Source organism: Musa acuminata, chromosome BXJ3-11 (genome assembly GCF_036884655.1).
Source record: "Musa acuminata AAA Group cultivar baxijiao chromosome BXJ3-11, Cavendish_Baxijiao_AAA, whole genome shotgun sequence".
In the NCBI taxonomy this organism is placed as follows: Eukaryota; Viridiplantae; Streptophyta; class Magnoliopsida; order Zingiberales; family Musaceae; genus Musa; species Musa acuminata.
In genome coordinates, this window is record NC_088359.1 from 7,563,853 (window position 1) to 7,579,536 (window position 15,684).

General features: G+C 37.8%; 2 protein-coding genes across 2 annotated transcripts; both read left to right on the forward strand.

The window, feature by feature from the left end:
• Positions 1–824: 824 nt before the first annotated feature.
• On the forward strand, positions 825–4,245 carry LOC103970786 (protein GID8 homolog). Its single transcript, XM_009384706.3, has 5 exons — positions 825–1,235; positions 1,374–1,480; positions 2,008–2,139; positions 2,503–2,659; positions 3,969–4,245. The coding sequence occupies exons 1-5, from the start codon at positions 1,079–1,081 to the stop codon at positions 4,091–4,093; spliced, it is 678 nt and encodes a 225-aa protein (XP_009382981.1). The 5' UTR covers positions 825–1,078; the 3' UTR covers positions 4,094–4,245.
• A 1,011-nt stretch (positions 4,246–5,256) lies between these two features.
• LOC135653161 (uncharacterized) lies at positions 5,257–14,516 on the forward strand. Its single transcript, XM_065174771.1, has 8 exons — positions 5,257–5,479; positions 5,777–6,780; positions 8,867–10,205; positions 10,501–10,780; positions 11,785–11,892; positions 11,989–12,267; positions 13,470–13,613; positions 14,035–14,516. Exons 2-8 carry the CDS (start codon positions 5,829–5,831, stop codon positions 14,221–14,223), a joined length of 3,291 nt encoding a protein of 1,096 aa, XP_065030843.1. The 5' UTR covers positions 5,257–5,479; positions 5,777–5,828; the 3' UTR covers positions 14,224–14,516.
• The last annotated feature ends 1,168 nt before the right edge of the window (positions 14,517–15,684 follow it).

Consider the following 15,684-nt stretch of genomic DNA (forward strand, 5'->3'; position numbering starts at 1 on the left):
TGCTTCGGATATGATAGTTAGTCTTAATCCTAAGTCGCTAGGAAAAGGTTATCAGGATATATAATTAATAAAATAATTATAATAAATAGTTATTTTTAGTATTTTAGTTTTTAAACTTTTTAAAATTATGTTGGGATTCGTGAAACATTTAATCTCGTTTTCGTTTCGTGGATTACGAAAATACAATATGTGTTCAATGATAAATCGAAATGAGACATAGTCAACACATTTTTATCGATATACTATATGATATTTCTGTTAATAGAGTTTGACAATGTAAAGAAAAATATGATTAAATATTTTATTTTTATAAATATAAATATCTTAATATACATTTTAAAAATATAAAAATTAACATATTAAAAATAAAAAAAATCTATAATTAGCCCATAATTACCCATACTCAGTTTTCGTTCTCAGGGATATTTTTCTGATCATCTTTTCATTTTAAACTTAATAGTAAAAAATAAAAGTTTAAAATAAATAAAATATTTTGGTGAAAATGAAACTGAAGGACATAATTCAAGAATCATATTTGATGTACCAGTTGATCCACCTGCCTTATCATTGGACGAAGAAATGCTCAATCAGATGCGAGATCGGATTAGTGCAAGTGATGAGGACGGTGGGTTTGATTCCAGAAACTGGATCACAATCATCGACACGTTCACCAACCAAATCATATCACGGTCGTCAATTGAGTGAGATGAGACGACGCTAAAAAGCGTGTTTGTGGATTGAACGGCCGAGATGTAAGACTTAGAAGATGAATGGGACAGATGGTGCTTGCATTTATATGGCTCGCCGAGTTACCGTCTTCGTTCTGTTCTAATCTTCCTCCTCCGTCGCCGTCTTGGAAGCCCACCGTCGTCGTCGTCGTCGTCGTTTTCTCCCACTACCGATGGGCTCGACTGGGCCGCGGTGATTTGGTGATGACCCATTTGTACTACCTTCTCGGCCGATTCGTTCCCATCGAACCCCTGGTGATCTTCCCTTCCCTCGCTCTTTTCGCTCCTCGGAGGCCGATTAGGGTTTGATTGCTGGATTTTGTCGTTCCCGTTCTTGTGGTTTGGAGCCAATGTCGAAGAAGGTAATTACGAGAGAGGAGTGGGAGAGGAAGCTCAAGGATGTCAAGATTAGTAAGAAGGACATGAACAAGCTCGTAATGAACTTTCTTGTCACTGAAGGCTATGTAGATGCTGCCGAGAAGTTCCGGATTGAGTCCGGCACCGAGCGTATCCTTCCCTTCTTTTTCCCCAAGAAGAGAAGATTTCTTGGGATTTTTTTCAGACTTTTCTTGATCTCTTGAGTTCTTTTTGATGGAAAATCTTGATTTGGTAGCGTGTGAATTGCTTCTCCTTATGAGTGATTAGCGGACATTGACCTCGCCACGATAACTGATCGCATGGCTGTCAAGAAGGCTCTGCAGTCTGGCAACGTCGAAGATGCTATCGAGAAAGTTAATGATTTGAACCCTACGGTAAGATAGAATCTCATCACGCTGCAATAGGTGAAACCATGGCACTTCTCTTTGAGGCTTGTGTTCGGCATGTTCTAATGATAGCTAAACATGATGCTTAATGACTTTGTGAATTAGGTCAGAAAAGGGTTTTGTAGCTGATGAAATTACCAGGGTCCCAGGTAACGTATGGGGCACAACCTTGGCTGAAACTTTAGTGGGATATTAGAGTATGAATTAAAGTTCTTTATGTTCTCATTTCGTTATCAAGAATGTAATATTGGTCATTTGAAACAATGAGCACTTGGAAATGATCTCCGGAAATAATTCAGTTTTTTGTTATGATGTGGCTTGACTTAATCCAATCTAAACAATAAGTGCAATCTGATTTTCATCTGTGGGCTTTGGCATCGTGTATGTTGACATTGTTGTTCAATATTGTTGTGTTTTAATATGTATATGAAGGCTATTTATTAATAAAAGAAACCTTTTGACCCTGAAACAAAAATCTTTGCCACATTCCTGACTCTGTGTTTTTCAATTTGCAGATTCTAGATACCAATCCCCAACTCTATTTCCATCTACAGCAACAGCGATTGATTGAGTTGATCCGCACTGGCAATGTAGAAGAAGCTCTAGAGTTTGCCCAGGAGGAGCTTGCGCCAAGGGGAGAAGAAAATGTAATCCCTCCTTTTCATATTTTCATAGACATCTACCGGTATTGGCCGATCATTTTGTTCCCAATTGTCAGCTAGGATGGCATGTTTTCTTATCTGGCTTGCATATACCCTACCTGTACCTGAAGTAGCCTGTGACTGCATGTGTTGGTGCCATGTTGAGGTTGCTTCAACTCAACCTGGTGGGTGTCAAGTGTCAGATGAATAGCCTTCCTGTATGTAGGGGTTTGGTTGGAAGTAGAATGTGTTGATTCATAAGTTGGAATTTGAGATGAGGTTTTCTTTTAAATTTGAGGTTCCTTAGTTAAATAGAGATTTCAATGTGCTAACCCATGACCTAATGGAACTAAATTCTGGACTTGGCAGCAAAATTTTCTTGAAGAATTGGAGAGGACAGTTGCGCTTCTGGCATTTGATGATGTAAAGAATTGTCCTTATGGAGAACTTCTAGATGTTTCACAACGCTTGAAAACTGCAAGTGAGCTTAATGCTGCCATACTAACAAGCCAAAGTCATGAGAAAGGTTGGTGATAATTTTGAATTCATGCCTTCTTGATTTCTAGGAGTTAAAGTTATGGCTTATAAGCACTCAAAATATTATTAAGTGCAATTCAAGAATCAAAAGAGTAGTGTATCTGTGAATTGATGGGGAGCTCCAGATGCAGCACTTTTAGATGCATGGGTAAAACAGGTTCAAATTGGTGCTCCACTGTGTATTTACCATATTGCTAATCTCTAAATGAAGACTTGCATTGTTTCTAGTATAGTTAATTTTCCCTTCAGAGTAAATTGAGCTTCACTTCTTTATTATTTTCTCTTCTTTTTATTCTTTCTTTCAGAGATGGCTTCAACTAGAAATCCAAAATAGGCCGAGGTCTACCAGAATTTGTAAATCAAATGTGTCATTGATATTTTAACATGACAGGTCTGTGTAGTATAGTAGTAATTATGACAGAATCCTGTTGCGGTCAATATTTAAGCGTGGTTTCTGAATATAAGTCCAAAGAAATCTTAGTTTGAGTCGATCTTCATCTATACCTCATTCCACTGGTTTGGTTCTTTTTTTTCTCAATCTTGTGTAACCACAAATGCAATCCTTGAATTTCTCCAACCATTGCCTCTTAGGCTAGTAGTTTTGTTGGCTCTTTCAAAGACTTCATATGTTACAATTCCAGGTCTCCAAGAAATTCATTGCTATTATCTTTTGTCATCTTCTACTCTTTCCTTTCTAATTCTTTGTATATGAACTATGAGCTATTAGCTTTCAATGTGCATCTTGCTTTATGGTTGTAATCCCAAGCTCATTTCTTATAACTTTCCCCCTGTGAATTTTCCTGTCATTGGTGCTGCTATCATTTTTTTTATTATTCTCTCAACTTTACAGCACGTCCAACTCAGGATCCTCAGTTTGCCCCAGTTGTTATGGTTCTGCTTCTTTTGTTCCATTGTAACTCTAAGCTAGTTTAATAATTTTTTTCCTATAATTAAAGTTGATTTTATATTTGATTCTAGGTATCAAATCTGTTTTTAACAAGTAAACGAGGCTTACACGAACAAGAAAGTCTTGTCAAGGAGTTTTAAATATAAAAGCAAATTTTAGATAAGATTCTTATGAGATGGTATATATGCAGTCAAAATTCTTTGAACTTTCCTGTTATTTTGAGGGTCCAAACATAACCGTCCTGATATCTAGCAAATTCAACCTTAAAATCTTCAGTGCCGTTTCAGATCTTATGATGTCTGGTTCCCGTTCACTTCCCATTTGTTCTACACTCTAAAACACTCAAGATACTGTTGTCGATTGATGTGGATAAGATTTACAATTTTGGCAGATCCAAAGCTTCCAACTTTGCTGAAGATGCTGATATTGGCTCAGAACCAGCTGGATGAGAAGGCTGTTTATCCAAGAATCAATGATATAACAGCAGCAGTCCTGGAAGACGACCCAACGGTCTAAATACTAATAGAATTTCACATTTATTACTAGGTCAATTTCTGTGGTTTCATGTTGTTAGAGAATAGGCCAACTTCTGTTGTTTCATGTTGTAAGAGACTGACTCAGGTATCATATGAATAGCTTCAATATGCAATACCTTTGGTTGCTTGGCAGATTTTAGCTTTGTAGATCGTGGATGTGTGTAAACACTGGGAAGCTCATTTTGATTGTCATCTTATTTGGTTATATTAGATGGACTGACCTTTTGCCAATTTCTTTGGGTTCATCCAATCTGTGTTTCTTCCACCCCACTCCATGTTGCTATGGTCTCTGTTCTTGCCATTCTCCATCTCCATGGTTCCTTTTCTCTGGTTCTGGTTTTCTCTTTTAGGATTCTGTCTTGTGGAATCTAGCTTCTGTCTTCCATATATGTGGTGTGTCTAAATTAGGTGGGCACATGAAACTGTAGCTATGCTATGTTAGTTGTGCATGTTATGTTCTCCTTTTTGTGTTCATGATATATATAGCACTGTCACATGGATGAGAAGATCCTAAACCATCAAAATGCCACATGGCACTTACTGCATTTAAGCTCTACCCTGTAATTTGTACTTGACAACCATGAAATCTTATGTGTTGGTTATTCTTCTCTCACATCAATGCCATTTAAATTGGGTGGCAACACCTAATTTTAATTGCCCATTCAAATCACAAGTAAAACCATTTCCTCACTCATTGTGATCCATTCATTATACAGGCCCTTGAAGACATGTCTTGGTTAAAATACTTAAAAAGAAAATTTAAAATAATTTACTAAGCATTGAGTGAATCAACTAATGCTGACGTGGCTAATAAGATAAGAACAACAAGACGTTAACCGCACCGTTGGAATCACAGGTTGGGATGCATATATATATATAAAAAAAAAAGGCAAAATCACGTTTGAAAATGACATTACAATAATATTCAAAAAGTCAATGGTTCATTACTTTGACAAGTGAACAAGTCATTACCCAATTAAAAACAGAAAATAAATATGATGGACAATTTTAGGTAGTGGAATCAAACCCTGCTGGTACAATATTTTCATCTTGAGGCCTTGACATGTGACTTGTGAGATAACGTCGTGCATCTTTGAGCAAAACCACACGCGCATATATCCATCCGTCTGAAAACTAGTCGTTGTTTGTTTCCTACATGCTTCCCATGAGACATCTACTATTCTTTGGGCGAATATTCCGTTGCCGCTGCTGCCGGTAGGTGGATCGGCATTGGTGGTGCTGCAGCTCCCCTCGAATCGGGTGGATTCCAACCCCACCCCGGATTGCCGTCCTCCGCCGGCTCCTGATGTCCACGGAATGTGCCGCCCTCCGCCGCGGGAAATCGCCGCCGAAGGTCGCTCGATCCGTGAGTCTCCTCTTCCTTCTACCTCCCTCTGTTCAAGATTGCGTCGTTTGATTTCGTGCGCCAGGTTTCGGATGGGGCCTATTAGGTTTTGCTTCGGGGTGGATTGGCTTCTGGATTTGCCGGCCTTTGATGTATTCTTTAGGCGTATGGAGCTAGGGCTAGGATTTTGTCTGCAAATTATTGTGTCTCTATGTTTTCTGCGGTGCAAATGTTTGCCTTTTATTTCGTTCTGGGTTGATATGCAGGGGGAAAGAACTCTTTTTATTTTTTTTTCTCTCTTTTTTGGTTGATATGCAGGCTTTTCTGGGTTCCATTTTCTAGCGTCGTAGGGGACTCTTCTTTTCAGGAGATGGTGGACTCGGTGGATGTGGTGTTGGAATTCTTTAGGAAGAATCGGTTTGCGAAGGCTGAGGCTGCTCTGCGAGGGGAGCTCAACGCGCGGTCAGATTTGAACGGGTTTCTTCAGAAGCACCTAGCCGACGAGAAAGAAGCGGGAAGAGCCGTTGAAGAGGTTAGCAGTGTATGGCAGCAAAGCGCGAGCACACGGAATGCGGAGAGTTCGAAAGAGTTCATTGTCAAGGAGATTGAAGTAGGCGGCATCGGGAATGGGTTCGACAGCAAGAAGAGTTTTGGTTCTTCTCAGGGTAGGGACACGGGCTCGGTAGATCTGTACCCATGGAATTTTAGTTCCACTAGCAGCATTTCTAATTCAGCTTCAAAAGAGGTTGGTGCCACTGTCAACAATTTTGCTCACCTCCTGATACCAGAACAACCAATGCATCGACACAGTTCTTTTGCATTAGAGAAGAGAGATCGTGCTGTTGGAACTGAGCCTGATCAGCCATTGGAGCAAAGGGTTTCTTGTGCTAAGGGCAAAGACAAAGCTGCAGTTGAAGTGACGCCTGATATTAACCTAGATAGTGATTGTGAGGATAAAAATGCATATTCTCGAGACCATTTTCTCAATGACCTGTGGGTGAAAAATGAGGACCCATTGAAGGGATGCACCGCGGAGACGGTTTTTCCATATCCCTTGGATAATGCAGCCTCCAGAAAGTCAGGGAAGTCTCAAGAAAGTGCAGAACAGAACTTTGATCTACAGGTAACTAGTGAAAATTACAGGGAGGAACTACCAAGACTGCCTCCTGTACGGCTTAAGTCTGAAGACAAGTTAATTAATATTCAGTGGGATGAAAAGCCTAATTGCCATGGATCTGAAATTAAGCTACACAATGGCAATGATGCCTTTATGAATGGGTCTGACCTTGATGTGCCAGGTGGGCAGGAGATTAACTCTTCAGGTATGTCGTAGCTAAGCGATTTAGTTATTGCTGTTATGTTGGGTTGTTTGTAAACAAGGTTAGCTCAGTAGGACATTATATTCTGTGGTAGAAAAGTGTACATTAGCTGTCTGCTTAACTGACCATGAAGCATGGCATGGTTGTTGCATTGCATCTGCCCTTTTGTCTGTGCTTTTTCTCTATCATTCTTTACTGTTAGCATGCTTGAAGTTTTATCTAGTTTAATCTTTGGACTTCAGAAATTTTGAGAATCATATTTCTTTGATGAATAATAGACTAATGATAGGATAAGAAAAAATATAAGTATGGGTAGTATGCCTATCACTTTGGTCTATAAGCATATGGTTTGATGTGCTTAAGAACAAGCAGAACTTGTATTTATAGTTTTTTAAATCTCAAAAAAAAATTATCATCCCGTGAAAGCATAATCAATCAATATGCATTTCATTTTCTGATTTTGGGTATTACCCTATACTTTCTGTTAAAATATTTTTGAAGCTCAGAGTTCCTTCAATGAATTACTAACTAAAGAATGAAGAAGGAAGACCAGGAGTGGGTGGTGGTCGGTTTGCAAAATTTTGTTGTACCTATGGATAATTTTTCAGTTCTTACTTCTTTGCCTCTATTCTCTCTCCTTTTTTTCTTTGAAACTAAATTGGAGCTTATTCTCCAGGAGATGTGTTGTCTTTAGGCTTTTATTTATGTGCTGTTGAATTTAGATAAGATTGAGCAACATTGTAGTCAGTTGGAGCTTATTCTGGTCTTAGGTGGTTGTAACCTAAGCTATTTGTGAACTGGGTTCTACATGAATAAAGAGAAGAGAAATGATTAAAACAAAAAGAACTGTTGATGCCCTAAGGGATTGTATCTAAAGACTTCTTTGGATGCTTGAGGAAGTCTGTATGCCTTTCCCTTTTCTTTCTCTAGCTTCCTTTTCATAGTAGGATAGGTCTTTGTGTACAGGACCTGAACGGTTGTATTTTTTTATTTTTAATTAGAAAATAAATTGTTTTTTTATTCTGCAGATCATAGTTATCAGGATTGATTGTCACCCTGGAAATTCCATTCTAAATCATGCAATCCACATCGTGGAAACTGTGTGCGCTTCAGAAAAAAAGACATGCTGTGGCATGTGCTTGGTGAGGAAAGAGGGGAAGTTGCTGATGGCGACCCTCTTGTTGCTGGAGAGGAAGGATGATAAGAGGAGGAAGAGAAGAAGATAAATAGAAAAATTAGAGAAAAGAATAGAAAAAAATGAAAAAAAGAAGAAAAATGGAAAGAGAAGATGAATTTGAAGAGGAAAAAAAATGACAAATTGTTTTTTGTTTTGAAATAGTTCTAAATTTAATTAAAGTTATATATACAGTAACCTAAGCAAACACAATCCAAAGTAATGACTACTAAAACTACCCCATTGTATTGCATATTGAGAAATGTATCATATCATGCCTCAAACACGGTGAGGTTGGGAATGGATGAAACCAAGCCTGTTTGATATAAGAGTTGACTCGCTCTAAATATATGTATGGCCTGAACCAACTACCAAATATTGCTTCGCTTGGCTCAAGCCAACCTATATAAGCATAGCTTGGTCTGATCCAAATAAGTTAAAGTCATGTAGGACGTGGTCTGGAATAGGCCTATAACTTAATAATAATGGTTTTGTTTTGCATTTTTTCTCCCCTTCTAAGCTCCATGTTGGACAAGATAATTGTTAAAATTAATAAGTCTAAGATAATGCCTGAATTTTTAGGCACCATTGCAAGGATGGACAAGAGACTGAAACAGTCTAAAACTCTATTTTTTTGGATTAAGAATGAGCCATTTGGTCTCTGTTTTGGCTGAAATAGAAGTTTTAGCAACAAACCTTAAACCTTGGTTTGCATTGCCTGGTCACATGATTTCTGTCAATTGAAGTTTGTTGTTACTCTTCACCTTTCTGTGAACTAATTTCAATATTTTATTTGTCAACTATAAGGTGTCTTGTTCCCACACTTTTAAGATACGTAGTTCATTGATACATGTGATGTTATTTTTTTTGTAATGGTAAGCCAATATTTATTCATAATATAAGTTTTTATAACAGGTGGCAGGCGAAACATTGGAAGTAGTTGGTTTTCTGTAAGTCAAGGTATTGCTGAGGACACTTCTGATTTGGTATCTGGTTTTGCTACTGTTGGTGATGAATCTATTGACTATCCAAATGAATATTGGGATTCTGATGAGTATGACGATGATGATGATGTTGGATACACAAGGCAGCCCATCGAAGATGAAACCTGGTTTCTATCACATGAAGTTGATTATCCAAGTGATAACGAAAAAGGGACAGGTTGTGGAAGTGTGCCTGATCATCAGGACCAGGCTTCCAAAAAGGATGAAGATGATGGTCATTCTTTTGCTGACTCATACTTGTCTGGCGAGCAGTATTTCCAGACAAAAAATGCTGAACAAGTTTCTATTTTCGAGGGCCCCATGTGTGATAGGATGCCAAAAATGCATAGGAGAACAGATGAGAACAGTCTAATAGCTCATTATGATGAGCAATTGATAGATGCTGAAGAACCAAGTTTGATGCATTCAAAACCTGTTTGGCAGGGTTTTGTTGGACAACACAATGAAATATTGATGTCAGCAAATGGGAAAGGCTCACCTGGGGTTGAATCAAGTTCACAGGAGAATCCTCTTGTAGAAGATGGTCAGCATGTCTCAGTCAGGTCAATTGGCGTGGGCATAAATAGTGATGCTGCTGAATTTGGCAGTGAAGTTGATGAGCATTTCATCAGAGGAAGTAGTGAAGTGGACATAAAATACTTCCCTGATCGTGATGTCAGTGCAAGCGGCAGAAGGTATCCTCAAAATGGTTCCACTGGTAGTGATTTGAATAGGAGAAAGAGGGAAAAGATGAAACAAAATAAAGAGGACAGTTACATTATTGCATATAAAAAGAATGCAAGCCATGCTGGAGCAATCTCTGATGGGGGCTTTTCCTTCCCACCTTCTCTGAAAAATGGGGGCATGCTGGATGCTGATCTGGGCAAATCATTGTGGTCAAGCAAAGCCAGTGCTGTAGCTGGTAATAGTGCTGATGAATGTGCGAATGGTACAGTTACAGACGACATGCTCCCCACTTGGAGGAAAAAAAGCAGTGATTCTTCTCCTGTAAGGAGTTCCACATATGAGAAAACATCTGATGCTGCTAGATCAAGAAACTCAAGTCCATCATCAGCCTTAAACTATGGTTATATAGATAGAGAGCGGACTGGTAAAGGGCACACTAGAGCAGGTGAAACGAGGGAAGAAGACCCTGAGGCAACACCAGAAGACGAAGAAATAGCTGCATTGCAGGAACAAGTAAGACAGATAAAAGCTCAAGAGGAAGAATTTGAGACCTTCCATCTTAAGATAGTGCATCGAAAAAACAGGCATGTTTATCTTCATCGTTTCTTTTTTCAGCGGTTTTGTTCTAATTATATCATATTCATGTGTTTTGTTCTAATTATATCTTAAGAACCTGACCAAAGTACAACCAGGTTTTGTTCATGTGTTTTTCTCCCTCCTTCCACTTTTCTTTTTCTAATTATATCCTGTGTCTGTTCATATGCTTTATTTGGCTCTTTCTTTTTTGTCAGGAAAGAGAGAGCTTTGTGTTCTGTTTGTTCTTCTCAGATTTTTCTTTTTGTTCTGACATTGCATTTTCCTCTTTATATCACATACCAGAACTGGCTTTGAAGAAGACAAAAATTTCCAGGTGGTTCTGAACTCTGTCATTGCTGGACGCTATCATGTTACCGAGTACCTAGGTTCCGCTGCATTTAGCAAAGCTATTCAAGCACATGACTTGCAAACTGGCATGGACGTGTGCGTGAAAATTATCAAGAATAACAAAGATTTCTTTGATCAGAGTCTGGATGAAATCAAGCTTCTGAAATTTGTCAATAAGAACGATCCTGCTGACAAGTATCATATTCTACGCCTGTATGATTATTTCTATTATCGGGTGAGTAATTTTGTTTTGACTATTCATTCTTAATTGCTATTCTAATTTTGGTTTCCATAGTTAATTTTCAGTTTTCCTCATCTTTTGCATGTATCTTTAACAAATTAAATCTACTTTGTGGTAAAGAAGTTTTCCTTCTAGCTGTTTGTTAAAAGAATAGTCATTTTGGTACCATGCTTGAGGTTGTTGTAGAAGGTTTAGAAATTTCTGTGCCACCATGAAGCTGAATCATTAATTATAAGACCAAGATAAGGTCATAAGGTTTTAAAATCTGATGTAAAACAGCTAGTTTGTAGGTTGAGATAATGGCTTGAAATTTGAAAAGACCATCCTCTCTTAGATAATAGCATTGCATTTTTAAAAGTTAAATTTCTTTCCTCTGCTTTCTTCACACTAAGTTATTTTTATATAATCATGATAGCAGCCAAAAATGGTCTTTCTTAACATTTAAAAGTCTAAAAATTAATTTTTGTATGAATCTAACTTGGAATAGTATGGCTGAAAAAGTGCATACAAATCTTTCTATAGGCATAGATATTCCATGATGCTGTAAGGTTAAATTTACTAATTTAGTTTGAGTGTAAAATTTCTAAATTTGAGCTCAGAGTTGAGGAATTATGTTCCTGATTATTGGCTGGCCTGAATTTGTTGAATCTCTGCTGCCAATCTCAGCTTGCATAATGCCCTGACAAATTAAATTAGCATTTCTTTCATCTGTCATTATGCCTTTCTAGGATCCTTCAAATGGCAATATGAAAGTGACCAAAACAATAATAAATCTAATCAGACAAAGTCAGGCATTTCTTAATTAACTAAATCAACCCTAAGCCTAAAAGGGCCTTAGACTTCATGAGATTCTGTTTCAGAGTAATATTTTGAACTAGGGAAACAAGTTTATAAGAAAATGTCATCAATTGCTTTTGGATTCTGCCGACTGGTATTATATCGATGATTGAACAACACATTAGTTGGTTACTGCTGATTGATACTTCTGAATTATGCAGGAACACTTGTTGATAGTTTGTGAACTTCTCAAGGCCAACTTATATGAATTTCACAAGTTTAATAGGGAATCTGGAGGGGAGGTTTATTTCACAATGCCGAGGCTGCAGGTTGCATGCCAAGATATCTCATTGCTCATGATCATAATGTTACTGTTTCTTCATCTCGATAAAATTTCTAATTTACGATTTACATTCCTTCTGCAGTCAATTACAATTCAATGTCTGGAGGCACTTCAGTTTTTGCATGGCCTTGGTCTTATTCATTGTGATCTGAAACCTGAGAATATATTAATAAAGAGCTACAGTAGGTGTGAAGTTAAAGTCATTGACCTTGGTAGTAGCTGCTTTGAAACAGATCATTTATGTTCCTATGTGCAGTCACGATCCTATCGCGCCCCTGAGGTTATTTTGGGGCTCCCATATGATAAAAAGATAGACATATGGTCGCTGGGATGCATCTTGGCTGAACTTTGCACCGGAAATGTATGTTTCTATGGGACCGTTTCTCTGTCTTGCACGTCAAACATTGAGTTTCAATTGTTTCACTTTGCACCCAGAAAATGATATTCTGCATTTTTTTTCCTTCAATTAAACTTAAGTTTGTGCAATAACTACTATGTGGCTTTTCTTGCGACATATATATTTGTCTTGTAATCAAGTTATTTATCTTTGTGCTCTGTGTTGATTATCTTTTTTCTTTTGTTTTTCGCTTAATTCTAGGAGGTCTGAAAATATAGAATGGTTCTAGTAAATATTAGTGTATCATTGTCTAAGGTTAACTAACATCGTCAGTCTTTCATAAGGAGCTTTCTATTGCTAAATGAAATTTCTAAAAACTTATGCCTCTCAGTCATCATAACAGTGTATTTATAAAGAATTTGTTGCATGCTTGCCTTTTGAGACAGACAAACAATCCTGAATTGTGTTAGTCATGTTTTGTTGAGCTGTGCATTCATAAAACACTTTGATTATATACTTTCAATATCAAGTGACAGAAATGTGGTACCTATATATTTTCTTTGGGCTCCCTGTTACCATGACTGCTAGTATTATCATTCTCATAACGTTGAACCATGCCTCTCTGTTGCCTATTAAGGTTTATCCATTTTCATGTCTGTTTGCATCTTCTTTATCTCCTCCTGAGATACTCTAATATGCCTGAATGTGGTTTTTATTTCCTATGCATATGGCATTGTTTTAAGTCCAAAATAGACTAAAGCTATGATAATAAGTGTTAGGGAACAGATATGCAACCTTTCTTCAAGCAAAAGAAAGTTGGTTCAAAGCTAAGAATTGTAATATTATTAGAAATAATTCATTATTGGGGCAAATTCATTGCAAGTGATTGTGTTCGAAGTATAACTCCATATTCTGTACTTCTTCCTTTCATCTGCAAAACAAGGCAATTGTTTCTCAAAGAAATACTCCATCTGCTTAATGTGCTAATGTCATATTGGGTTGCATGCCTAAATTATGGCATCGAATAAAAGATATGCATCTTTTCTCCTGGCCTTCCATCTTACTTAACATAGTTGTTTATTATGTTTCGGAAGTTTATATTCACTTTAAACAGAACTTCTGTATGTTGTTCTGAATTTAACTAGGTTTTTAATGATAAAACCCTAGATTTTTTAGCCACCGAAATATTTATCATGTCATATCAATTTGTGTTCAATTTTCTGCAGGTTCTTTTCCTAAATGACTCTCCTGCAACGCTTCTGGCACGTGTGATTGGAATCATTGGTCCCATTGACCAAGGGATGCTTTCAAAGGGACATGATACATACAAATATTTTACAAAAAACCACAGGTTATATGAAAGGAATCAGGTTCGAGATCTCTGATATTTTATATTTTATGACTAAGTTTAAGCCACTGATGATATTTTGCATTTCTATGGTCCATTGCTATCTTTTTAAATAGATAAAAAAACATCCTAGTCTAGGACAAACAAGACCCTGTGAGAGTCGACCGTGTTCGGTATCCCTGTATGGAAGTATATAAAGACAGCATAGTTTGATGCATCTTGGGAAGATTCCTCTGGAATCTGATGGATAGTTGTAATTGAACTTTGATTCAGGGTCATTGATTATATGAACTTGTACAGTTAGCATACAAGAAATAACTGGATGCCATGATCATTAGCTCAATGTCATTAACCATGTTTAAGATGACTTTTCTCTATAATTCTGCTGCTTGCTCTATGACATAATATGACGGTGTACTATTTCAACTACACCTTCTTTCCAGGAAACCAATAGGCTAGAGTACTTGATTCCAAAGAAGACATCATTAAGTCACCGGCTGCCAATGGGTGATCAAGGCTTTATTGATTTTGTTGCTTATATTCTTGAAACAAATCCAAAGAAGCGGCCGAGTGCCTCAGAAGCACTGAAGCATCCATGGCTTTCCTATCCTTATGAACCAATATCATCTTGAGTTCTATTCGATTCGTGCCTCCTAATCTGCCGGGTGGCCATCTAGCACACTGAGCAGCTAGATTAGCATACGGAAATAAACCGTGGTGCACTCGAGAAGCTTGAAATCTCATTCCAAGTGGCCAACCGCACTTCGGAGTGGAGTTCCATTGTAATATAATTTGTTTTGCGTCTTAAGCCACAATGTAATTGTCATGCACACTCTGTGATGCCTCATCTGTGAAAAGGACTGTGCCTTGTTGTATATGATGCGATTATTATTGTGGCCGTATGAAATGTTTGGTTCTGCCACCAGTCTCAAAATTCATGCCAAAGTTTATATTAACTACAATCTTTGAAGATTTTGTGTAAAGAGTAGTCGTTAGCCTGTTTTCTCATCAATGTACTTACTGTTCCACCAATATGAACTTATGAAACTATAACTTTGAAGTCTCTTTTACCTTTGTTTGTTCACATTTGTTACTCGTATTTCTCAGAAATCATTTGATGAGTACTGTCACATTGATCTGGTTGTGTGAGAATTTATTGAAAGACTAACAAAGATTGCACACTGTTAACTAGACACAAGGTTTCGGTTTTGATTTGGCCAATATCTCGCTCTTAGAAATTATGAAGGAATTTATCAAGTGATTTGAAAATTCTCATAATTTGAAGTTATCTTGTTTTTATCTTTTTCCTCATCTCATTCTTTTTTCTTCTTTTATTAGTATCATGATATACATCCACATACTAAAAATATTAAATCAAGCTAGTCAGAATTAAAGGAGCGGAAATCCTCCAGAGAACCAAAAACCGGGTTGGCCTTGCGCCTTACAAAAATTGACAACCCTATGGATAGCAAGGTTAAAGATTGATCAAAGTGTGTAAACAAGATCACATTCAGCTGGAAAACTATTAGTTGAATGTGCAAAACAGAAGGGTGAAGACTCCAGTGAGTGTGGTTAGGGGTGTTCATGGAGTTGATGAGATTCCGAGTAGATTCCAAGATGGTGTAACTTGTGGATCAGGGCTTGCTTAAATTCTTCCAGGCGTGCACGACATACTAACTGGTATCGTTTAGGCATCTGATACCCGAAACGACGGTGGATGTGCCCAAATTGCCTGGTGTTCCTCACAGATAAGGGTGGATGTGTTCGAATTGGCTTTTGTTCATCGGGATTTCCCATCACGTGATTGCGCCGACAAGATCAACCAAAATCTACTAGACGTGCCCGACGTGACATTTAAGATCTCTGCAAATTTGGCCGTCAACTCTTTTCTTTATCATCCTCAACCTCATTCAGATCGACGACGTGCCAAACTTCCTATGGTGCGATTTCAGCATCGGGTGTCGATCCTTTTCTTTCCCAATAGCACAAGTGATGATGGCCATAAATAAATGGACTGTCGAAGCCTCTGCCAACTACATGTCAGAGAGTGCGGCAGAGTAGGGATCTTAACACGGAACAATGCTTTTGGTGGA